This window comes from Castor canadensis, chromosome 11 (assembly GCF_047511655.1).
Source record: "Castor canadensis chromosome 11, mCasCan1.hap1v2, whole genome shotgun sequence".
Classification (NCBI taxonomy): Eukaryota; Metazoa; Chordata; class Mammalia; order Rodentia; family Castoridae; genus Castor; species Castor canadensis.
Window position 1 is genome coordinate 47,281,640 of NC_133396.1, and position 25,662 is coordinate 47,307,301.

General features: G+C 37.9%; 1 protein-coding gene across 9 annotated transcripts in view; it reads right to left on the minus strand.

Annotated features, from left to right (window-relative positions):
• The window catches only part of Mettl16 (methyltransferase 16, RNA N6-adenosine), a 67,364-nt gene that overhangs the window by 26,194 nt on the left and 15,508 nt on the right, over positions 1 to 25,662 (minus strand). For 7 of the 9 annotated variants that reach the window (XM_074046603.1, XM_074046607.1, XM_074046602.1 and 4 more), the window contains 2 exons: positions 6,573 to 6,772; positions 939 to 1,079 (listed from right to left, as the gene is read on the minus strand). In XM_074046603.1, the coding sequence (XP_073902704.1) occupies positions 939 to 1,079; positions 6,573 to 6,772 (341 nt within the window). The remainder of the gene's footprint in view (positions 1 to 938; positions 1,080 to 6,572; positions 6,773 to 25,662) is intronic. The other 2 variants (XM_074046610.1, XM_074046609.1) reach the window with 1 other exon arrangement.

A 25,662-nucleotide genomic window follows, 5' to 3' on the forward strand; every position in this document is an offset into this window, starting at 1 on the left:
AAAAAACAGGCCAAAACACTTAACCCACATGCATGTTCACAGTAACTTTATTCATAACTGTCAAAACTTGGAAGCAATCAAGATGTCCTTCAGGAGGTGAATGGATTGTGACATTTGCAGACAATGGGATATTTAAAAAGAAATGTGCTAAATATAAAAGAACTGTGAAACTATGAAAAGACATGGAGGAAATGCAAATGAATACTAAGTGAAAGAAGCCAATGTAAAAAGGCTATAATAATACAGGATTCCAACTATATGACATCTGGAAAATGCAAAAATTATGGATAAGATTAAAGATGAGTGGCTCCTAGGGGCTGTGAGGGTACAGAGGGGTGAAAACATGGAGCACCCATTATTTTTAAGGCACTGAAATGGCAGATACGTCTAATTTCTATTTGTCCCAGACCACATAATGTACGACACCAAGAGTTAATGTTAATGTAAACTATGGACTTTGGGTAACAGTGACTTGTCAATATAAGTGCACTGATCTTAACCAGTGTACCACTGTAGCACAGGATGTTTATAATGGGGGAAGTTGTGCATATGTGAAGGCTGGGGGTTCACGGGAAATCTATAACTTCCACTCAATTTTACTGTGAATTGCTCTATAAGTTCTATGAAGCTATACACACAGAAACCATTTAAGGACATACTCCAAATCTTAAAACATTCACTAAAGAAAATCTACTTAACTAAATTTTAAATAAACTTCAACGTGTAGGCAAATTCACAAATGCAGAATCCAGAAATAATGAGGATTGTCTATACTTACTATATTCTTCCTGAAGTTAATTCTGGTATCAAAACAGTAAATCCAATCACAATGAACCAAATTTTTAAAAATTATCAAAGCCTGTGCCGTTAAGCAAAAGATAGCAAGACGTGTTAGAAAGGTTAATAAACAAAGGGGATATTTCTTCTGTGGAGCTAACCTTTTATGAGCTCAGATAAATTATTCTGTTCCACATTTTTCTTGGCATAGTTGAAGCACATATCATCCACTTCTGTTGCAAGGAAATACCAGCCATTTAAGGTTGCTCCAAGCAAGGGATAGATGCACGATGCCCCAGTACCTAGTAAAGTGAAAATTCAGAACACATTCTACACACAAATGGGATAAGGGAGAATAATGAAAACACCATTTTTCTTTTCTCAGAATTCTCTTGGTTCTCATAGTATAAATCACAAGCCAAGACATACGGGGGCTGCTGGGTTCTCTAGTCATTCCATGTATGTGAACCTTATCTTAGAAGCAGAGTCAAACTTCTAAAGTACAGAAACCTTTCTACCCTCTTCCTGGGTACATCGCTTGTAAAAATGAAATGCACATAACTGAAGGCTGAGGGATATAATACTGGTTAACTAAAAATGGTGAAAATTAAGTTTATTTTGCTTTATAAAAAAAGTCTTCATTTTAAATCTCACAAAACTTAATTTTCTTAAAAGGATTCAATGCTATTGGTTAAAATAGCTACTTGATATTAACACAGTAATATCCTAAAACAGATCAATGTACCCTGGGCACAGTAGTACACACCTGTAATCCCAGCACTTGGCAGGCAGAAACAAAAGGATCTCAAGTTTGAGGCCAGCCTGGGCTATAGAGCAAGACCCTGTCTCAAAAAACAAAACAAAACAAACAAAAACAGACAGATGTATATCTCATTCTCCATTCTCCAAAAGCAGAAAAAAATATATAGAATATAAAATTTTCATGAGATCAAATGGTCTAATTCCCCACATTACCATAAAATGTCAATCACTTGCTAGCTCTACCACAGGTTCAGGGGACATTCAGAGGCTGATGCTCCAGGCAAAAATCACTCTTGACATTTAGGTTTTGGTCCTAAACTTGAATGTAGAACCCCTAGCCCTAGACTGGTCTAAATGTCAACCACAAATATTGCTTTTACAAAAACTAACTAATCTTGGCCAATTAGACCTTAGCAAGGACAGCCAGTCTTCTCCAGAAGGCCTACAGCAGTCACCTAAACCAATCGCACCAGGCTGTGTTCCCCTAATCACATCCTGGTTCCTGTCTAGCTCTTAAGGATCTTGTAGGAAGAGGTAGGGGCTGGAGCTACTCCCAATGCAAAGGAAACTCAAGTTCATCTTATTGCTTCCTCATGAGGTATTCTGAACAGAGGAAAAAAAAAAAAAAAGGCCAGTGACTAATGGTCACAACATTTTTTTTTTTGGTGGGACTGGGGTTTGCAAAGCAGGCGCTCTACTGCTTGAGCCACACCTCCAGTCCATTTTGCTGTGGTTATTTTGGAAGTGGTGTCTCTTGAACTATTTGCATGGGCTGGCCTCAAACCAAGATACTCCCGTTCTTAGTCTCCCAAGTAGCTAGGATTATAGGCATGAGGGCATGGTTATAACATTTAAGCTCTTAAGACAGTCCCAGGGATTGCTGCCCAACTCTACTGGCCCTAATAATTGGGGATTTGTGAGAAGGACAGAGGAAGGAGGATAAAGGGTACTCAGGCTCCTCTACAAGCCAAATTATTTAGCCCTGGGAAGCAATTCTTGCCAGCCAGTCATTCAGAACAGTAGCATTTTCAACTCTATGGAAAAAAAAAAAAAATCCAGACCAGATCCTAAGCCCTTGACTCTCATACAACTGCCTCTCTCTTCATACTTTAATTTCATTGGGAAAAAAAAAGTGCTCTTACCTCTGGAGTAATAAATGTAGGTAAAACACCCATACCTTGCATCCCCAAAAAAGTTCAATTTTCAAGCCCAAAAAGCTTACAATGTGGTATTTGAATTCCTTCAGAAAGCCAAATGACATTTTAAGTGGGTAATAATCTTTATAATGATAAATAAAAATGGGAAAATATATAATCACAGAATTAGAGCAAACTGATGGAGTCTGGGGGAAGAATATATATAAAACCCTAATTAGAATGAATGTGATTTTAGCAAGCATTGCCCCTTGTGAAGAACTAAAATCCATTAACCTCCTATATCCCCAAGTGCTATTTTAGAGAGTTTGGGGCATAATTAAAATCAAATTAGTACCAAATAGGCTGTCAAGCTTTTTTTTTTTTCCTGAGAGGGTCACACTGTGCAGCTCAGGCTGGCCTCAAACTTGAAATCCTCCTGCCTCTGTCTCCTGATTGCTGAGATTACAGACATTTACCATCACACCCAGCTTATCCAGCTTTTTAAGCTTTCTATGACCCATCTGCCATGAATATAAAAGGGTAAGGGCTTTAGGTAAATTCCACTGTTTTTAGTGTTCAGTCATAGGAAATGCTCAGAATTTTGAATATAGAAAGAATGATTCATTTACACAGCAACATTCAATAGATCATTTTTTGGACACATACTATGTACAGAAACCTTCCTAGGTCTTGGAATATAATAACCAAAAATTAGTGCAATCTAGCAATCTAGTGGTAGAGGATAATATTAATCAAACTGGCTGGGCACCAATGGCTCACACCTACAATCCTAGCTACTCAGGAGGCAGAGATCAGGAGGACTGGAATTCAAAGCCAACCCAGGCAAAGTTCAAGAGATCCTAGCTCGAAAAACCCTACCACAAAAAAGGGCTGGTGGAGTGGCTCAAGGTTTGAGTTCGAGCCCCAATACTGCAAAAAGGAAAAAAAAAATTAAGCAACCCATTAGGTGAATGTGTAGTTTAACACTGAAATAAATGCCATGAAGGGGTTTTAGGAAAGCTTACTATATATAACCAAGGAACCTGTCCCAGGCTAGAAAGACAAGAGAAAGCTTTCCTGACAAAAGCAGGCTCGAGAAGCAGGCTCAAGGTGAAGACGGGGGAAGTTCCAGGCACAGGGAATAACATACATAGGCCTGGGGTCACGATGCCTTATTAGATGAACTAAAAGCCAAGTGCAGAAAACAATGGAATGTTGACATTAAGAGAAAATGGCATGGGTCAGGCAATGGAAATTCTAGCAGGCAAAGTCAAGGTTTTGGGTGTTTATCACAAAAGCAAAAGGAAACCATTACGTGATAAAGAGGAAAGCAGATGCAGATTTATACATACTTACTAGATGCAGTGCAGAGAGGGGAATGAAGTGCAGAGAGGGGAATGGGATGGGGCAACTGAGTAGATGAGCACATACAGAGCACCTCTGCACACAAAGTGAGGGATGTTGATGACTTGGACTGGAGTGGTGGCAGTAGAGATGGAGAAAAGTAGAAAACTTAAATATTTAGGAAAGTCAAGTGTGGTAAGTGCACCTGTATTCCCAGCTACTCCAGAGGCCGAGGCAGGGGACCACTTGAGCCCAGAAGATGGAGGCCAGCCTGGGCAACACAGACAACATGTCAAAGCAAACAAACAGACAAAAAAGGCCAGGCACTGGTGACTCATGCCTGTAATCCTAGCTACTTGGTAGGCTGAGATCAGGAGGATCTCTGTTTGAGGCCAGCCCAGGCAAATAGTTCTTGAGATCCCCATCTCCAAAATAACCAAAGCAAAATGGACTGGAGGTGTGGCTCAAGTGGCAGAGCACCTACTTCGCAAGTGCAAAGCCCCAAATTCAAACCCCAGCCTCATGAGGGAAAGCAGACTGTGGAAGATTCACTGAAATTAGAAGTGAGGAGAACGAGGATTAGGAACGAAGACTATGAGTCTGATCTTGGACATAGCACGTCTGAGACACTTTTGAGACATCCAAGTTTCTCATGTATACGAGAGCTGAGGTCAAGAAAAGTAACCTGAGTCAGAGGAATATATATATATATATAATGTATATATAATGATGTAATATATAGATATATTACATCAAGGCAGGTAGTAAGGTCATAAACATGCAATGGCTCACACATGTACTCATAGCTACTTGGGAAACGGAGATCAGAAGGATCATGGTTTGAGGCCAGTCCAGGCAAAAAGTTGTTGGCATGACTCCATCTCAACCAATAAAAAGCTGGGCATGGTAGCCTATGCCTGTCGTTCAAGTTGTGAGGTAAGCATATATAGGAAGATTGTGGTCCAACCATTCCAGGCAGGCCTGTGCATAAAAGCAAGACCCTATTCAAAAAGTAATAAAAGCAAAAAGGGCTGGAGGCATGGCTCAAGTGGTAGAGTGCCTGTCTGGTAAGCACAAGGCCCTGAGTTCAAACCCCAATAACTGCCAAGACAGACAGATAGATAGATACACACACACACACACACACACACACACACACACACACACACACACACAGAGGAATAAAACTGCTAAGGTAGGAGACTGAATGAGAAAGAGGTTAAAGAAAGAGCTTTAAGTATTATCAATAGTGAATAGTCAAATACAGGAAGAGAGGCCTGAAAATTGGAGAAAAGAAGGAGCAGAAACAAATGAAGAAAACCAGTGGAGCCTAGTGTCATGGAAGCAAAAGGAGAATAGTACATAAAAAGGAGGGGGTCAATTAAATGTTGCTGGAAAGGTCATGTACAATGAAGACTGAACATGCATGCAAATGTCAACATTAAATACTTACTACAATCTGGAAACTGGGATTGCTACTGACTATACTGTATTTAGAAACAGGGTCCCACAACTATTAATTTAATCTTTCCTATAAGGGACTAGTAAAGGCCAAAGGGTTAAAAGAAAATATTGAAAATCTTATCAAATAAAAAGACTGGCTGCAACAAACTATCAAGAGATTAAGAGTACCTCTGTTCAAATCCCCATCTGATCGTCCCTTACATTATAATTACAAAACATGCCCTGTATTCATGTTCTTCTGTATCTCCAATTACTCTATCAAATGAATAAAACTGGACAGCCTTCTCTATTACAAAAGTTTACAATTTAAGAGAATATATTAGATGGTATGAGGGGCGTAGCTGTAATCGCAGCTACTTAGAAGAGGGAGGTAGAAGGATCCTAGTCCAAGGCTAGCTTGGACAAACTAAAGATACCCTATTTGAAAAAACAAACTAAAAGCAAAGACTGGTGCATAGCTCAAGTGGAAGAGTGCTTGCCTAACAAGCCTGAACACTGAGTTCAATCCCTAGTATCGCTACAAAAAGCAAATCTTACTTTAACTCAATGACTTTTTCCTCTCTTTAATCTTGGATTATGTACCCTCTACAAATAATTATCTAAGATATTTCTGAAAGTATTCAGGCCCACATGATCTTTTATTAAATGGCTATCATTTCAAAATCTTAGAATGAGGACTGCTATACTAACTTCAACTAAGAGTAATATGCCCAAGTAAACATGACATCAATGTGGTAATCTGAAAAGCTAAGTAACAAAAGCATTTCTCTCATTCTTCTCTTCTCTTACCTTTCTTGTTCCCTATTTGGAGCTGACAACTTCTTCTCAAGAGAAATCAATGGCAGAAAACCCAAGGTGCAGGGAATAAAAATAGTAGCATCTGTGGCCCACTTCTCTTACACGATAAATACACAGTAGAGAAGTTTATAAAGAGTTTGACCTTGCAAAACATGAAACTTACTTTTAACCAAAAAGGGATGTACCAAGGCTGGTGAAGTGGCTCAAGTGGTAGAGTGGTTGCCTAGCAAGCCTATCAAGCATAAGGCCCTGAGTTCAAACCCCACTACCACCAAAAAAAAAATTATGTACCTATGTCAATTCCTCTTCGGAGAGTACTTCTGTCAGAGTCCTGGTGACCGATCAGATCTTCCACCCAATGAATGTAGTTGAGTCTCAAGGGAACTGTGGGAATTAGCCTCTCCAACGGAATATCAATAGAAAGTCCAAAATCTTCCCTTAGGAGGGTACAAGTCAGAGCTCTGACTGCTTCTGGGTCTTTAAAATTAAGACTGAGTGGAGAGAAAGAAGTCAAACTGATTAGTAAGATTCACTAAGCCCGTTTGATTTTTCTGGAGATCACGCATGAATAGTTACACAAAGCATTCAGTGCACTGGTATACACACATAGGTGTTTAATACCCTCATAGCATATGAAAGGCAATTTTCCACATAAGACGTTGCATATTCATACGTGAAACACAGATTTAAAGAGTACCTCTGTTCTAAAAAGTAAAAAAGAAGAAAAGACTCTCTGTTCCAATTTCTGCCTGATTGTCCACTTACTTAGCTGTGAGACTTTGGACAGTAACTTTAGTTACTACTTTGACAGTTTCCTCAGCTGTAAGATGAGGGTAGTAGTGCCTGTATCACAATACAACGGTGAAAAGTATTTACATAATGCCTGGTGCATAGTAACTATTTTATAAATGCTATTTTTTTAACTAGTATCAAACACTATTATGTGTATCATTTGACACTAGCACACTCTGAAAATCATATTTTAAAATGGAAAGAAAGCAACATAAAAATGTTCGATAATGGAAGTATGATAATATACCTAAATATAACAACTATTCCAGACATTAAATTTAAAGTGCAACTTTTTTTTACAGGGTGGAGTGGGTGAAACAAGGTCTCAACAGGCTAGCCTTGAACTTTCAACCTGCCTGCCTCTACCTCTGAAGTGCCGGGATTATTGTTGTATGTCACCATATCCAACTTTTAAATGTACAAAGGAATAGTTTATAGTACATTATCAGAGTTCTGCAACCATCACCAGAATCCAATTTTAGAATACTCCTATCAATCCCCCATAAGAATTTCATGCCTATTTGCAAGCCATTCCTCATTTCTACCCCCAGTTCACTAATAGACGTTCTATCTCTGTAATTTTGCCTTTTTGAGACATTTCTTTCTTTTTTTTTGGCAGGGGGGAGGGGGGCACTATTGGTGTTTAAACTCAGGGCCTCAGGCTTGCTAAGCAGGTGTTCTACCACTTGAGCCACTCCATCAGCCCAGTTTTGTGTTGTGTGTTTTTGAGATAGGGACTTCTGAACTGTTTGCCCAGGGCTGGCTTCCAACCTTCAGCACCTGGCTTAAACTAAGAATCTTAAAAAAGAAAAGCAACAAACCTTATTTATATAAGCACGGTGATGAGAAGAGAAGGCAAAGAGCCAGTAAATGGGACTATAAAAGGTAGGAAAGGCATTGAAACTTCTTAGAATTCTGGCCTTAAACTGTATGGTCAGATAGCTGGCCATTCTCAAACTTCTGTTCTGTCCCATCTTCTTTTCTGTTCCCTTCTTTCCCTTCTTTGATGACCCTTCTGGTCATCAAATGACCAATTATTTAAAAAACTTATCTAGAATGAAATGCCCATCTAGATGTCTGAGTGTCATGATAGAACAAAGACCACTATATCCATCCAGTAACTGTAGAAACTTTAGGAAAGTACCATTATTATCCCTCTATTATCCAAAGAAAGAATGTCCTAGTATAGGATTTGGGATACTGGTCTCTAATCTTGGCTCAATAATCAGTTAGTCATGAATCTAAGCAAGTCACTTCAGTTCTTAGGTCTTAGTTTCTCCATCTGTAAAAGTAACGGATTAGCCATGATTGTCTAGGGACCTTCTAACTAGAACTGTATGATTATGAGGAATATTATGGATTAATATAATAGTTATAGTCACTTAAATATTTGTAGAGCAAATTATAGAGACATGGAACAGTGGACACAATTACCAAAAACATGGAATCAATCCCTCAAGGTGGGGAGGGAGGAATGAAATTTCAATACAAGCATCAGCAAACAGAAAGAGGATGGCTATAATGGAATTTCAAAAGATACAGTAAGAGCCCAGCAGTGACACTCCCATAACAATAAGCATACCCAGAGCTCCATATCTTGATTTCTAAGTACCACTCTCCACTAAAAGAAGTTAGAGTTCCTTGGATAATCAGCCAGTCCATGTTTGGAGTAAGGAAAGTACAAGATAAGCCTGTGGTAATTTAATCCTTTCAGAAAATAGGCCATGTTCAAAGGAAGATAGGGACTAGTCAAAAGTACACTGGAGCCAGCCTGATGGGACTCCCACTGTCCAAATTTGGAACAATCTGTATGCAGAATGCTAACAAGGAATAACAGACTACAGAATAAAAAAATACATGAGTCCATACTTGTATAAATTGACAATAGGGGAACAGCTTACTTATACTCAATGATAATAAATGCAGAAGTAAGTGAAAGACTTAGGAAATTACATTTGGCAATCACCATGAATTATCGGTGGATTCTAAAAAGTGGGTAAGTTTAATGAGAAACAGGATTTTACACAGTCTCAAGATATTTCCCCGTAAATTATTAATTATGGTAGAGAAAACAGTAACTCTTAAAATGAAGAAATCTAACAAATACTACCTTAACAAAGTGATCAAAGTTAATACCTCTAACCATAAAACAAACTAATTTTATATGCTGCAGTGATACACTGGGAAGGATAAAAAAGAATGAAAAAAAAAGACTAAAAGCAGGCAAAATTAAACAGAATTTAGGAGTAAGACAACAGTGATGGTTGTGCAACTTTGTCAATATGACAAAAGCCCTTGTGCAGTTTAAAAACTTGAGAAAACTTCTATTAAAGAAACGTAATAGCTGGCAGAGTGCTCAGGTGGTAAAGCACATACCTGACAAGCATGAGGTCCTAAGTTCAAACCCCAGTATCGCCAAAAAAAATGGAAAAAGAAAAAAGTAATGACCTTATAAGTTTGAATTGTGTTACCTAAGTGCAATACATAGTAACATAATTATTGCCTTACAACTTCTGAATGCTACTTTGCAATGACATTTCAAAGAAAATTGTGAAAATCAGGTGTTGCAAACTCAAATATTTTCCAGAACAGCTATTAGTACTACTCAAAATTCCAGTCCAGGACAAGGCAAGAAGCTTGTGCTAGGATATAAATCAACATACTGGTACAACCAAAAAATTGTCAGGTGAACTAAAATAAATGGTACAAGGTCCTCATCTCTGTGGATAGTAACAAAGTTTGTGGTTGAGCAGTCAGTTCAATGACCATACTTTCAGTAGCATTATGCCAGATAACATAAATGACCATTTCAATGTAGATGGCCACCATCACTGTCAACTGGGTTTGCCAGTTCAATTTTGGCAGATCTCTAATATTTCCTTTTCTTCCTCTTTATTTATTTATGGATGTATATATGTACGTAGTTATTACAGTACTGGGGTTTAAACTCAGGGCCTCATACTTACTAGGCAGGTACTTTTACCACTTCAGCCACTCTGCCAGTCCTAGGCAAGCATTCTACCACTTCAGCCATGCCCTCAGTCCTTTTTGCTTTTATTTTTTAGACAGGGTCAAAAGCTTTTTACTCAGTACTATGATCCTCCTCCTGCCTAGCTGGAATTATAGCTGTGAAACACTATACCTGGCCCTATAATATTTTTAAACAAACCAGCAATTCATATTTTCATATGAAATTTCTCTAATTCTTAAAATCTATATGAACAATAAATAGTAACTGCAAGCTTTATACAACTCACAGGTTAACAGACTGCACCTTCTATGGTAAACAGAATTGTAAAGAAAGCTGGTAGGGCTGGAGGCATGGCTCAAGCGGTGGAGTGCCTGCCTAACAAGCATGAAGTCCTGAATTCAAACCTCAACATCACCAGGAAAAAAAAAGTTGGGGTACTTGGCTACCACATACTTTTAAAGTGAGTATGAAAATGTTTCTTCCTCTTTGAGCATCATTTTGTTCAATTGAGTTCTCTAGAACAGGATAGAACTTTTACACTCAAATTTGTGTAAAACTCTAACTGTAGTAAATTCTCTAAAGCCTACCTAGTAAGTGGATCTGCCTTAGAATGGTCAAGGAAGGCTCTGACCTAAAAACAGAAGAAAAATTAACAAAGGAAAGGAACTAGGGAAAGGGAACATAGCATTTCTGGGTCCTGGGTAAAAAGTATTAACAGGTACAAAGACCCTGAGGCAGAAGAGAACGCAGGGGACACTCCAGCTATTAGGAGACCAGTCACTGTGTCTGAAATACAGAGCAAGGTAAGTGGAGGTAATTTAGGATGAGGCTGGAGAGGAAGATAATGGCCAGTACCTTATAATTAGGGTGGCCATTATAATTTTGTCATCTAATCCAGACCTTTTCTGAAAGTGAAAGAAATAGATCTTAATAACCACACCAGAATCATATAATCTATGTTAAGGATTTAGATTTAACATGGAATGAAGAAGAACCAAACTACAGAAACTAATTAGGAAGCTACTGCTGAACCTAGTAAGGGGCAGGTTTCTATTGCCCTTCGGAACCTGGGAGCAAATGCACTACCCGTAGGGAAAGCTCCCCAGTAAGCTCTAGCCTGGACCCATGGAGCTCAGTTAGAGGTACTGAGCCCCAGGTTAAAGTTGTTCAATGTTTTTGTTGTATTCCATTGCACACACCCCTTTTGCTGATGACTGATTTACAAAAAAAGAAAGTAATTTGCTCAAAAGGCCCTGAAAGTAGGGAAGGAAGAGCAAGAAAACAAACAGGGAGGGTAGGACTTTTTACCAAAGGCCTGAGTCTAAATCAATCTGGCATCTTTCTTTTTTTGTTTAATCTAGTAAGTTTTTTTTTTTTTATTCATATGTGCATACAATGTTTGGGTCATTTCTCCCCCCGCCCCATCCTCCCCCCCATAACTCCTCACTACCAGGCAGAAGCTATTTTGCCCTTATCTCTAATTTTGTTGAAAAGAGAGTATAAGCGGTCATAGGAAGGACCAAGGGTTTTTGCTAGTTGAGATAAGGATAACTATAGAGGGAGTTGACTCGCATTGCTTTCCTGTACATGTGTGTTACCTTCTAGGTTAATTCTTTTTGATCTCACCTTTTCTCTAGTTCCTGGTCCCCTTCTCCTATTGGCCTCAGTCACTTTAAAGTATCTGCATTAGTTTCTCTGCGTTGAGGGCAAAAAATGCTATCTAGTTTTTTGGGTGTCTTATTTATCCTCACACCTCCCTTGTGTGCTCTTGCTTTATCATGTGATCAAAGTCTAATCCCCTTATTGTGTTTGCCCTTGATCTAATGTCCACATATGAGGGAGAACATACGATTTTTGGTCTTTTGGGCCAGGCTAACTCAGAATAATGTTCTCCAGTTCCATCCATTTACCCACAAATGATAACATTTCGTTCTTCTTCATGGCTGCATAAAATCCCATTGTGTATAAATACCACATTTTCTTAATCCATTTGTCAGTAGTGGGGCATCTTGGCTGTTTCCATAACTTGGCTATAATGAATAGTGCTTCAATAAACATGGATGTGCAGGTGCCTCTGGACTAACCTGAGTCACATTCTTTTAGGTAATCCCTAAGAGTGGTATTGCTGGATCATATGGTAGATCTATGTTTACATTTTTAAGAAGCCTCCAAATTTTTTTTCAGAGTGGTTGTACTAGTTTACATTCCCACCAACAGTGTAAGAGGGTTCCTTTTCCCACCCCCACATCCTCGCTAACACCTGCTGTTAGTGGTGTTGCTAATGATGGCTATTCTAACAGGGGTGAGGTGGAATCTTGGCGTAGTTTTAATCTGCATTTCCTTAATTGCTAGGGATGGTGAGCATTTTATCATGCGTTTTTTTGCCATTTGAATTTCTTCTTTTGAGAAAGTTCTGTTTAGTTCACTTGCCCGTTTCTTTATTGGTTCATTAATTTTGGGAGAATTTAGTTTTTTGAGTTCCCTATATATTCTGGTTATCAGTTGTCTGATGTGTAGCTGGCAAATATTTTCTCCCACTCTGTGGGTGGTCTCTTCAGTTGAGAGACCATTTCTTTTGTTGAGCAGAAGCTTTTTAGTTTTATGAAGTCCCATTTATCTAAGCTATCTCTTAGTTACTGTGCTGCTGGGGTTCCATTGAGAAAGTTCTTGCCTATACCTATTTTTTTTCTTTTCTATTTTTTCCTTTTTTTCGGTGCTGGGGACCGAACTCAGAGCCTTGCACTTGCCAGGCAAGCGCTCTTCCACTGAGCTAAATCCCCAACCCCTTGCCTATACCTATTAATTCCAGAGTATTTCCTACTCTTTCCTGTACCAACTTTAGAGTCTGGGGTCTGATATTAAGATCCTTGATCCATTTTGAGTTAATATTGGTATAGGGTGATAAACATGGATCTAGTTTCAGTTTTTTGCAGACTGTTAACCAGTTTTCCCAGCAGTTTTTATTGAAGAGGCTGCTATTTCTCCATCGTATATTTTTAGCTCCTCTGTCAAAGGTAAGTTGGTTACAATTGTGTGGCTTCATATCTGGGTCCTCTATTCTTCATATCTGTTTTTGTGCAAGTATCATGCTGTTTTTATTGCTACTGCTTTGTAATAGTTTGAAGTCGGGTATTGTGAAACCTCCAGCATTGTTCTTTTTATTGAGTATTGCCTTGGCTATTCGTGGCCTCTTGTGTTTCCATACAAATTTAATGGTAGATTTTTCAATCTCTTTGATGAATGTCATTGGGATTTTGATGGGAATTACATTAAACATGTAGATTACTTTTAGGTGTATAGACATTTTTACTATGTTGATTCTACCAATCCATGAGCATGGGAGATCTCTCCACTTTCTATAGCCTTCCTCAATCTCTTTTTTCAGAGGTTTATAGTTTTCCCTGTAGAGGTCATTCACATCCTTTGTTAAGTTTACACCTAGGTATTTGATTTTTTTTTGAGGCTATTGTAAATGGAATTGTTTTCATATATTCTTTCTCAGTTTGTTCATTATTAGTGTACAGAAATGCTAATGATTTCTCTATGTTGATTTTATATCCTGCTACCTTGCTATAGCTGCTGATGGTGTCTAGGAGCTTTTGAGTAGAGTTTTTGGGTCTTTAAGGTATAGGATCATATCGTCTGCAAATAGGGATATTTTGACAGTTTCTTTACCTATTTGTATTCCTTTCATTCCTTCTTCTTGCCTAATTGCTCTGGCTAGGAATTCCAGTACTATGTTGAATAGGAGTGGAGATGGTAGGCATCCTTGTCTGGTTCCTGATTTTAGAGGGAATGGTTTCAGTTTTTCTCTGTTAAGTATAATGCTGGCTGTAGGTTTATCATATATAGCCTTTATAATGTTGAGGTACTTTCCTTCTAATCCTAGTTTTCTTAGAGCTTTTATCATGAAATGATGTTGGATCTTATCAAAAGGCTTTTTTTGCATCTATTGAGATGATCAAGTGGTTTTTGTCTTTGCTTCTGTTAATGTGGTTTATTATGTTTATTGATTTTCGTATGTTGAACCACCCCTGCATTCCTAGGATGAAGCCTACTTGGTGGGTGGTGAATGATCTTTTTGATGTGTTGTTGAATTCAGTTTGCCATTATTTTATTGAGGATTTTTGCATCAATGTTCATTAAGGACATTGGCCTATAGTTCTCCTTTTTGGAGGTGTCTTTCCTGGTTTTGGGATAAGTGTAATACTGGCTTCATAAAATGTGTTAGGCAGTTTTCCTTCCCTTTCTATTTCATAGAACAGTTTAAGGAGGGTTGGTATTAGTTCTTCTTTAAAGGTCTGATAGAATTCAGCAGAGAATCCATCAGGTCCTGGGCTTTTCTTTTTAGGGAGACTCTTGATTGCTGCTTCAATTTCATTTTGTTACAGATCTATTCAGGTGATTAATGTCCTCTTGGTTCAGTTTTGAATGATTATAAATATCTACAAATCTGTCCATTTCTTTAAGATTTTCAAATTTATTGGAAAATAGGTTCTCAAAGTAGTCTCTGATGATTTCCTGGACTTCCATGGTGTTTGTTGTTATCTCCCCTTTTGCATTCCTGATTTTACTAATTTGGGTTTTTTCTCTCCTCACTTTAGTCAGGTTTGCCAGGGGTCTATCGATTTTATTTTTTCAAAGAATCAACTTTTTGTTTCATCAATTCTTTGTATGGTTTTTTTGGTTTCTATTTCATTGATTTCACCTCTCCTTTTATTTGTTTTGGGATTTGCTTGTTCTTGTTTTTCTAGGAGTTTAAGATGTATCATTAGGTCAATGATTTGAGATCTTTCAGTCTTTTTAATATATGCACTCATGGTTATAAACTTTCCTCTCAGGACTGCCTTTGCTGTGTCCCATAGGTTCCAGTATGTTGTGTTTTCATTTTTATTGACTTCCAGGAACTTTTTTTTTTATTTAGTTTTATTTCATTTTATTTTATTTTATTTTATTATTTATATGTGCATACAAGGCTTGGGTCATTTCTCCCCCCTGCCCCCCCCCCTTACCACCCACTCCGCCCCCCTCTCTCCTCCCCACCCCCTCAATACCCAGCAGAAACTGTTTTGCCCTTATTTCTAATTTTGTTGTAGAGAGAGTATAAGCAATAATAATAGGAAGGAACAAGGGTTTTTACTGGTTGAGATAAGGATAGCTATACAGGGAATTGACTCACATTAATTTCCTTGCGTGTGTGTTACCTTCTAGGTTAATTCTTTTTGATCTCACCTTTTCTCTAGTTCCTGGTCCCCTTCTCCTATTGGCCTCAGTTGCTTTTAAGGTATCTGCTTTAGTTTCTCTGCATTTAGGGCAACAAATACTAGCTAGTTTTTTAGGTGTCTTACCTATCCTCACCCCTCCCTTGTGTGATCTCGCTTTTATCATGTGCTCAAAGTCCAATCCCATTGTTGTGTTTGCCCTTGATCTAATGTCCACATATGAGGGAGAACATACGATTTGTGGTCTTTTGAGCCAGGCTAACCTCACTCAGAATGATGTTCTCCAATTCCATCCATTCCCAGGAACTTTTTAATTTCCTCTTTTACTTCATCAATGACCCAGTGCTCATTAAGCAATGAGTTACTCAGTTTCCAACTGTTTGCATGTTTTTTGTCTTTATTTTTGATGTTGAGTTCTAGTTTTATTGCACTGTGATCAGAAAGAATGCATGGTATAATTTCTATTTTCTTATATTTGCTGAGGCTTGCTTTGTGCTTAAGGATATGATCTATTTTGGAGAAGGTTCCTTGGGCTGCTGAGAAGAATGTATATTGTGTAAAAGTTAGATGAAATGTTCTGTAGACATCAACTAGGTCCATTTGGTCTATATATTTTAGATCTAGGATTTCTTTATTGATTTTTTGTTTGGATGACCTATCTATTGATGATAATGGGGTGTTAAAGTCTCCCACGACTACTGTTTTGGAGTTAATATATGCTTTTAGGTCCTTCACCATATGTTTGATGAAATTGGGTGCGTTGACATTGGGTGCATATAGGTTGATAACTGTTATTTCCTTTTGGTATATTTCCCCTTTTATTAGTATGGAATGTCCTTCTTTATCTCATTTGATCAATGTAGGTTTGAAGTCTACTTTGTCAGAGGTAAGTATTGCTACTCCTGCCTGTTTTTAGGGGCCACTGGCTTCGTAAATCTTCTTCCAGCCTTTCATCCTAAGCCTATGCTTATTTCTGTCAGTGAGATGGGTCTCCTGTCAACAAATTGTTGGGTCTTCCTTTTTAATCCAGTTCGTCAAACCGTGCCTTTTGATGGGGGAATTAAGTCCATTAACATTAAGTGTTAGTACTGATAGGTATGTGGTGATTCCTGTCATTTAGTTGTCTTAGTTGTTTGAAGGTTTGATTGTGTGTAAAATCGATGTTACTCTCTACTTTCTTGCTTTTTCTTTTCCTGTAGTTTGGTACTGCCCATTCACAGTTATGTTGGGTTTCACTTTCTGTGTACAGAATCCCTTGAAGTATCTTTTGTAGTTGTGGCTTTGCGGTCATATTTTGTTTTAGTTTCTGCTTATTATGGAAGACTTTTATTGCTCCATCTATTTTGAATGATAGCTTTACTGGGTAGAGTATCCTAGGGTTGAAGTTATTTTCATTCAGTGCCTGGAAGACCTCATCCCAAGCTCTTCTTGATTTTAATGTTTCTGTTGAGAAGTCTGGTGTGATTCTGATGGGTTTACCTTTGCATGTTATTTGGTTTTTCTCTCTCACAGCCTTCAATATTCTTTCTCGAGTCTCTGTACTTGTTTTAATGATAATATGCCATGGGTAGTTCTATTTTGGTCAGGTCTGTTTGGTTTTCTGGAGGCCTCTTGTACCTGTATGGGCATAGATTTCTCTAGATTTGGGAAGTTTTCTGTAATGATTTTGTTGAATACATTACACATTCCCTTTGCTTGCACCTCTTCGCCTTCTTCAATGTCCCATGATTCTCAGGTTTGGTCTTTTGATGGAGTCAGTAAGTTCTTGCATTTTCTTTTCACAGGTCTTGAGTTGTTTAACTAATAGTTCTTCAGTTTTTCCTTTAATTACCATTTCATCTTCGAATTCTGAGATTCTATTTTCTGCTTGTTCTATTCTGCTGGATTGGCCTTCCATTTTGTTTTGCATTTGTTTCATTCTTTTTTCTGAGGTTTTCCATATCCTGTGTCCCTTCCTTTTTAATATTGTCTATTTTCCTCCTAGTTCCTTTATCTCTTTATTTATCGTATTCTTTGTTTCACTTTGGTGTTTATATAGTGCTTCTATAGTTTATCTGTTCTTGTGCTTTCTCAAATTCTCTATTTTTGTTGTCTAGGAATTTCTTGAGTGTCTCCTGTACATTTTGGTTGACCATATCCAGTATCATCTCTATAAAATTCTCATTGATTACTTGCAGAATTTCTTCTTTCAAGATGATCTTGTGGGCTTCATTGGGTTCTCTGGCATAGTTTATCTTCGTTTTTTTGGAGTCTGGATCTGAGTATCTGTTTTCTTCATTTCCCTCTGGTTTCTGTACTAATTTATTACTGGGGGGAAACTGGTTTCCCTCTTTTTTCCATCTTCCCATCATTGCCCTTGCTATTGTTACTGTTCCTGTACTGTCTGCAATTATTTTCTAGCTTGTAATAATAACAATGGTGATATCTGGTGGTCTGCTTCTCCCAAGCAGGATAGAAGCTGGCATCTGGCGGTGCGGGAGCCCTCCTGGTTTCTCTGTTTAACGTGGAGTGGGGATGCTATGTGTAGGCTGGGGGTGTGGAGGTGTCAGAGTTTTGCCTGTTCTTGGTGGTTTTTCCTGCAAAGTGTTTCTCCAGCGTCTCTCCAAGATTTTACTTTAGGAAGCATGCTTTCTGTTTCCTCCCTCTAGTCGCCATCTTGGAATCTCCCTCTCTGGCATCTTTCTGAATGGAGCCCCAAGGTCTTGTGTCCAAGGACCCCTCGATTCTCCCCCAGATCTCACTATCTCCTCCTTCAGCCATATTGATGGCACGGGCAAAGAAGATAAGAAGTTACAGCCAGTTCCTCACTGGAGAGGAAAATCAGCTCATAGTACATTATCAATACCATGTACTAAGATGTCACATTTAGGGATGGTGGAGTGGCTCAAGAACTAGAGTACCTACTTAGAAAGCATGAGGCCCCAAGTTCAAATCCGAGTAGCACAAAAAAATAAATAAATAACAAAATATAAATTCCAAAGACATCACATTTAAAAGGACAAAAAAATGTAAAATAACTGAAAGAGCTTGTATTATAACATTAATATTATTAAGAGTATCTGCTTTCCAGGTTGAAGCCATTCACTCATTATTCTAGTCCTACTTTAATCCTTTGTAATTTGTGGCAATTATGCTTTTCTTTTTAATACAAAAAATGTATTAGAAATTTTGAAAAGGCAAAAAAGAAAAGCTATTTGTGAAGATAAAGGAGAGACACCAATTAGAAAACTACTGCTGGCAATAAAAAAAAAGAAAAGAAGGGCTAGCAGAGTGGTTCAGGTAGTACAGCACCTGCCTAGCAAGCACAAGACCATGAGTTCAAACCTCAAAACCATCAAAAAAATAAAATGCTGTATCTGAGTTAAGAGATGGTGATGGCAGAACAGAGAACAGTGAAAAGAATTAAGAAATATTTGGGAGGGAAAATTTATGAGATTTGGTGACAGACTGATAATGTGAGGTGTGAGGTGAAGGAGAATGTGTCTCAATTTGTCTCTTATTATCTAGCTTGTTCAACAGGGTCACAGTGCCATCCACTGAAATTAGGAACTGTGTAGGAAAAGTACTTTTTTAGGAGAAATACAAAATTTTAGCTGTGGCTGAGGCATCCAAGTAGATGACACTAAATAGCAGTGTGGGTATGGAACCTACTTCTGTAGATATGGAACCCACAGAAGCCACCTGTAGAAAAAAGAGGTATATACATAAATAAGTGAAGCCCTGGGACAAATGAGAGATACTGAGCGAATACACAGTAAGAAGAAAAAGAATCCAAGGGTAATCCTGGAAGCATCCTTTAACAGCTGTGCAAAGTCATTACAAAGGAGGCTCTGCAAGGACACAAAGAGAGGCCAGAATGGAAGGAGGAAAGCAAGCCAGAGCAGTGTAGTACCAGAGAAGCCAAGGGAAAAGGGTACCACAAAGGAAAAGAGTGCTAGCAAGGTAAACTGCTGCTCAGAGTCAACTGGAATTAATGACATGACATCACTGGAGACCTTTGGTAGTGGTACAATTAGAATCCACCTTGGAATGAACTGAAGAGTAAATATGGTGGGGAGAAATGGAGACAGTAACAATAGGTAATTCTTTCAAGAAGTTGGGTTGTGTACAGAAGATGGATCAGTAGTAGGGTTGATGGAGAAGTTTTTTAATGTTTTTAAACACCAGACTTAAATATGTTGAAAAGTCAATGGAAAGTCACAAAAGGTCACATATTATGATTCCATGAATATGAAATGTCCAGAATAGACAAATCTACACAGACAGAAAACAGATTACAGGTTGTATGGGGCTGTACAGGGGAAATAGGGAGTGAGAGCTCTCAGGTGTAGGGTTTGTTCAGGGGATGATGAAAATGTACTGGAATTACTAATGATGCTTTGCACAATTTTGTGAATGTTGCACTGAATCGTGCACTTTAAAATGGTGAAATTTATGGTATATGATTGTATCTCAATTTTTAAAAAAAGTCAATGGGAAAATATTTAAGCAATAGATTAAATATTTAAGATAAAGAATCCTAGAGCTGGGGTTGTAGCTCAGTGGTAAAGTGCTTGACTAGCAAGTACAAAGCTCTGGGTTTGATCCCAAGCACCACACACACACACACACACATAAAATTCCTAAACAGTATAAGGCTCCTGACATTGGGATGATATGAGACCCAAAGTATCTCTAATTATAATATAGTAAGAATAATAAGAGAATTGATTATCCAACAGAATCAAAATCTCAATCCATACTCTAAAGAATCTAAAATTGTATTCTTACTATGTCTTCTTCAGCACAAACTAGTTGAAAAAATAATCTCACTTTTGTGGGGGGAGAGTACTGTGCTTTTTCTAACAACTCATACCTTTCTACCACTGAGTTTAAGACTCTATAAGGACTAAAGGTGTGGCTCAAGGTAGAGTGCCTGCCTAGCAAGTGAAATGCCCTGAGTTCAAACCCTAGTACTGCCCCCCCAAGTCTATAATAAAAAACAATAAAGTACTTTTCAATGATGACTTTTACATATGCCCACTGATAAAATTTGACCTATTAAAATAAAATGTCTTATAAGTCAACAACAACAACAACAAAACAGCCCAATTTAAAAGCAGGTGTGGCACACCCCTGTAATACCAGCACTCATGAGGCTGAGACAGAGCAATCTCAAGTTTAAGGTTAGCCTGGACTACACAGTGGGACTTCATCTCCATAAGAAATTAAAAAAAATTTTTTAAATTAAAAACCCAAGGGGATGGATTTTTTTATATTCTTACCACTAGTTAAAAAAAGTAATTATGTAAAGAAAAGGGCATGTTAATTAGCTTGGCTATAATAATCAGATCACTGTGTACCTTAATAACATAATTTTTAAAATAAAAAAATTGAAAACAGTACCTCAAAGAAATACTTGCACACCTATGTTTTTTGATTTGGTTTTGTTTTATTTTGTTTTGTTAGGAATACTGGTATTTGAACTCAGAGCCTCATACTTGCTAGACAGGCACTTTTACCACTTGAGCCATACCAATAGCCTTTACACTCCTATGTTTGTTGCAGCGTCATTCACATTAAGCCATGTGGAAGCAACCAAAATGTCTATAAATGGATAAGAGAAAATACTGTATATACATAGAATGGAATATTAATGTTATTCAGCCTTTAAATAGAAGGAAATCCTGGTCAGGCATGGTAAGCATACAACTGTAATGCCAGCACTTGGGAGACTGAGGCAGGAAGATCACAAGTTTGAAGACAGCTTAGGCTGTCAAAAAAAAGCCCACAGATGAACCCTAAGGACATGATGGCATCATGCTAAGGGAAATGAGCCAGTCACAAAAAGTCAAATACTACATGACTACATTTACATAATGAATCTAAATTTGTCAAATTATTTTAGATATACTACTCATACATTTATATGATAATATATTTATAAATACTACATATATATAATTTATTTATTTTTGTAGTGCTAAGCATTAAACTCAGGGCTTCTTGCACGCATGCTGGGCACATGCTCTAGCACTTAGCCATACCCCCCAATCCTGAAACTTTCCAAATTCTTAAAAACAGAAAGTGGCTGGGGACATGGCTCAAGTGGTATGGCACCTGCCTAACAAGGAAGAAAAACAAATAAAAAAAGGTAACACTAAAAACAGAATTTAGCCAGGTGCCGTTGGCTTATGGCTATAATCCTAGCTACTTAGGAGGTATATAGATCAGGAGGATCACAGTTCGAAGCCAGTCCAGGTAAATAGTGCACAAGACCCTATCTTAAAATATTCCTAACACAAAAAAAGGCTGGTGGAGTGGCTTAAGGTGTAGGCCCTGAGTTCAAATCCCCATACCACAATAAATAAATAAATAAATAAATATAAAACAGAACTTATGGTGACTGCCATAAACAAACAAACAAACAAATAAATAAATAAATACAGAACTTATGGTGGCTGCCAGAGGATAAGGACAGGGGTAAGGGGAGGTGGTCAATGGCTAAAGTTTCAGTTTTGCAGGATGAAAAGGTTCTAGGATCTGATACACAACAAGAAGCATGTAGTTAACACTGGCATACACTGAAAAATGGTTACAATGGTATATTTTGAGTTTCTTAGCAAATTAAAAAAAATGCCTTAAATTATTATTCAAGTATGACACTCTCATCCTTTCCACTCATTCAGATGATCTGATACGGAAGGTCTATTGCAGAAAATGTCTGTTTTTTAAACTTTAACATCCCCATAGGTTAAAAAAAGCAATTAGATAGTTACATCATATAAAAAAAAAGATACTGAAAAAATGGAAATGATCATTAGTGATAACCCTAAATGTTAATGTTAAATGTTAAAAAAAAAAAAACCCCAAAAATTCTACTTCCAAAAAAAAAAAAAATCTGTAATAATAAAGTACCTTTCAATGGTGACTTTTATATATCCCTACTGGTAAAATGTGACCTATTAAAATAACAAGAAATAGTGTCTTGATCAGTCAAACTGATCTTTTAACTAATGAACAAATAACAAGAAAGAAAAATCTAGTCATCCAGACACAGCTTGGCCTTTACTCTAAACCAAGTAAAACTTAAAGAGTCCTGTGGTACAAAGAACAGTTACTAAATTTAAATTTTATATTACAGAAAATTTAGGAACAACCTAAAAGTAATCAATAAGGAGTTAGTTATATAAACTATAATATATCCACAAGAGAATACTATCCATTCAATAAAAAGACTAAGACTAATAAGACAAAGGCTATAGATGTACTAAGTGGATCTGCAAGCACAAGGCCCTTGAGTTCACACCCCAGTAAGAAAAAAAAAAAAAAAGGAATACTGACAATTTCATCTTTTTGAGTAGAATTGGGACTTTTTTCTTCTGCATCTAAATGTAGTTAGGAAGGATACATTTGATACACTCCCCCACCCTCCAACTAAGGCATCTATTACAGAGGGCTGATGGGCCAATTCTGTTGACAACCAAACCAGGATGTTTCCAATGGTGTCAGCAATTACCAAAAGACAGTGCTACAGCTTAAACATTCATTTATCACATAGCTTCACAGGACACTTGGCCCAAAAGAAAAAGTAATATAATTAATGTTTTCCGTAAGTCAACAAAGTTGTTTATATAAGCAATTCTTGTTTTTCAAAAACATATACAGGGCAAGGGGTGTAGTTCAGTGAGAGTGCTTGCCTAGCAATGCTGAGGCCCTGGGTTCAGTCCCAACAACTGTAAAATAAAAAATACATATGTACATATATTTATTCATACTCATTCTGATGAACTATAGCACATAGTTTAATAAGGAACTATCATAATCACAAAAAAAATATTAAGACATCAAATAGAAGCAAGAGGCAACTGAAGGAACCAAACTAAAATCAATTAAGACCTGATTCTTAGACTTTGTTAGTAAAATGAGTGTCCATTTTTTACTTCTAAGAAAATGCAGACATTAGTTGGAAACCCTTTTGTAGGACAGAGTCTAGTCATTCAACTTCACTAGTTAAGTATCTAGGTCACATTAGTACCCTGGGACATTCAAAATTCTTAACATAGGCAAGATTTTTTTCTATTCTCATTTCTGAGATCAGAGGAAGGCCTAGGAACTAAAATTAGCTCTCACATGAATATCAGCAATTTATTCATTTCATCAGTCTTTGTTGTTTGTTTAACATATCAGCTCATAAAGCAGTCCATTGTCAAAAGGCCAAAGTCCCATTTCTACAGAATGACTCTCCTCTCTAATGCAGATAAATACAGTTTACCATTGTAGATGGATTTTGGAAGGATACATCTCTGTAATCCATGGCTAAAACAACAATCATTCTAATACCATAAAAGTTGAACCTGACGTGGTAACAAGGGCCAAAGCCTATCAGCCTTATTCCAAAGTTGGTCTCTAGTCACTCGATCATCACCGAGGTACTAAAAATGGTACAATCACCTAGCAAGACCAAGTCCTTTCAAAACAGATCAGGAGCTGGTGGAATGGCTCAAGCTGTAAGAGCATGTGTATAGCAAGTGTGAGGACCTGAGTTCAAATTCCAGTGCCGAAAAAACTAGTTTGGACAAGGTGGCTCATGCCTTTATAATCTCAGCTACTCAGAAGGGTACTGGGGGAATCCAGTTCAAGGTCAACCCATGCAAAAAGTGAGACCCCCCCCCATCTCAACAAAATGAGCTAGGCATGGTGATATGAACCTATCAGCCCAGTTATGAAAGAGGGTGACAAAGGTAAGAGGATGGCAGTCCAAGACCACCCTGAACAAAGAATGAGACCCTATCTTAAAAAATAACCTAAAGCAAAAAGGACTGGAGGTGTGGCTCAAGTGGTAGCTCAAGGCCCTGTACCACTAAAAAAAAAAAAAAAAAAAAAAAAAACAAATTTCTTAAAAAAAGTAAAAACAAAACAAATCAGTTAAGTGTTACACTGTATTCGAACTCAACTAACCGAGCTCAAGTAAACTTTAGTGTGTCCTTGTAGTGCTGTCGTTAGTTATTTTGAAAAATCACAAACTAAAAACTAATTATAATGTTCTTAGCCTCCCCGTGATCTCAGAAATGAGAACTAAAAAGATCTTGCCTATGTTCATGACTGTGAATGTCCCAAGGTGCTGAATCTGATATGACAAGAGCAATGTAGTGATGCGTGCAGGGAAGAAAAACAGAAGAAAGAGGGCTATCACATCAGTAATACTGATCACTTTGATCAGTCCAGGCTTGTCTACAATATGCTAATCACTATACATGCATCATTGCTAGTTTTTACAACAACTAGGCAAACTAATCCTTTTACCCCTCTTTGTTAGTTGAGGAGACTCAGTCTCAGAGAAACTAAGAAAAGCATCTAAAAGCTCACAGTTGGTAAGTGATACTCCAAGACTGGTTCTTAGGATGACTGACTTAGAAGTCCCACCTTTTTTCCACAACACCCCGTTTCTCTTAAGAGATCACTTAAGAGCTAAGCAAATGAATGACACTCTAACCAATCTCAGGTCTAATGTGCTGTCTAGTATTCCTTTCCCATCACTAGTTGAGTTTATATTCTGGTGATTCTTCATTTTTTTTTTGTGTGTGTGTGTGTGTGTATGTGTGTGTCGGGGGGGTAGTGTGCGGTACTGGGGGATGAACTCTGGGGCTGTACTTATCTAGTATACTTTACTACTTTGGGCCATGCCCTGAGACCTTTATGGTTTAGTTATTTTTCAGACAGGGTCTTGTGCTATTGCCCTGGCCAACCGTGGACTATGATCTTCCTACCTCCACTTCACACACAGCTGGGAGTGCACTTTTTTTTTTTTTTAATGGTACCAGGTTTGAGCTCAAGGCTTCATGTTTGCTTGGCAGGTACCGTACCACCTGAGTCACTCCCCCAGCCCTTTTTGTGTGTTGACTATTTTTGAGATGGGGTCCTGTGAATTATTTGCCTACGCTAGCCCAGGAAGATCCTCCTGATCTCTGCCTCCTGAGTAGGCAGGACTACAGGCATGAGCCACCAGCCCACTGGCATTTTTTACACTGGTTATTTTTGAGAAAGGGTCCAGCTTTATGCCAAGGCTGCCTGAACCACAAGGGGCCTATTTGTGCTTCCTACAGTAGTCGGGATGACCAGCATGTGCCACTATGCACAGCCATTATTTGAGATGGTTTCCTGTGAACTTTTTGCCCAGGCTAGCCTTCTGATCTCTGCCTTCCAAGTAACTACGATATCAGGCATGAGCCACGGAGCCTGATCTGATTCTTCTTTCACACATCTCTCAGAATTAAATAAAATGACATTAACAAGCAGGAAGGATGATGTCTGGGAACAGTTAGGTATGTACACTAAAGAGCATATATCCTATCTCCTGTATCTACTAAATATGAATATTGGAGTCTAATAGTCACATACCTTAAGCATTAAATAC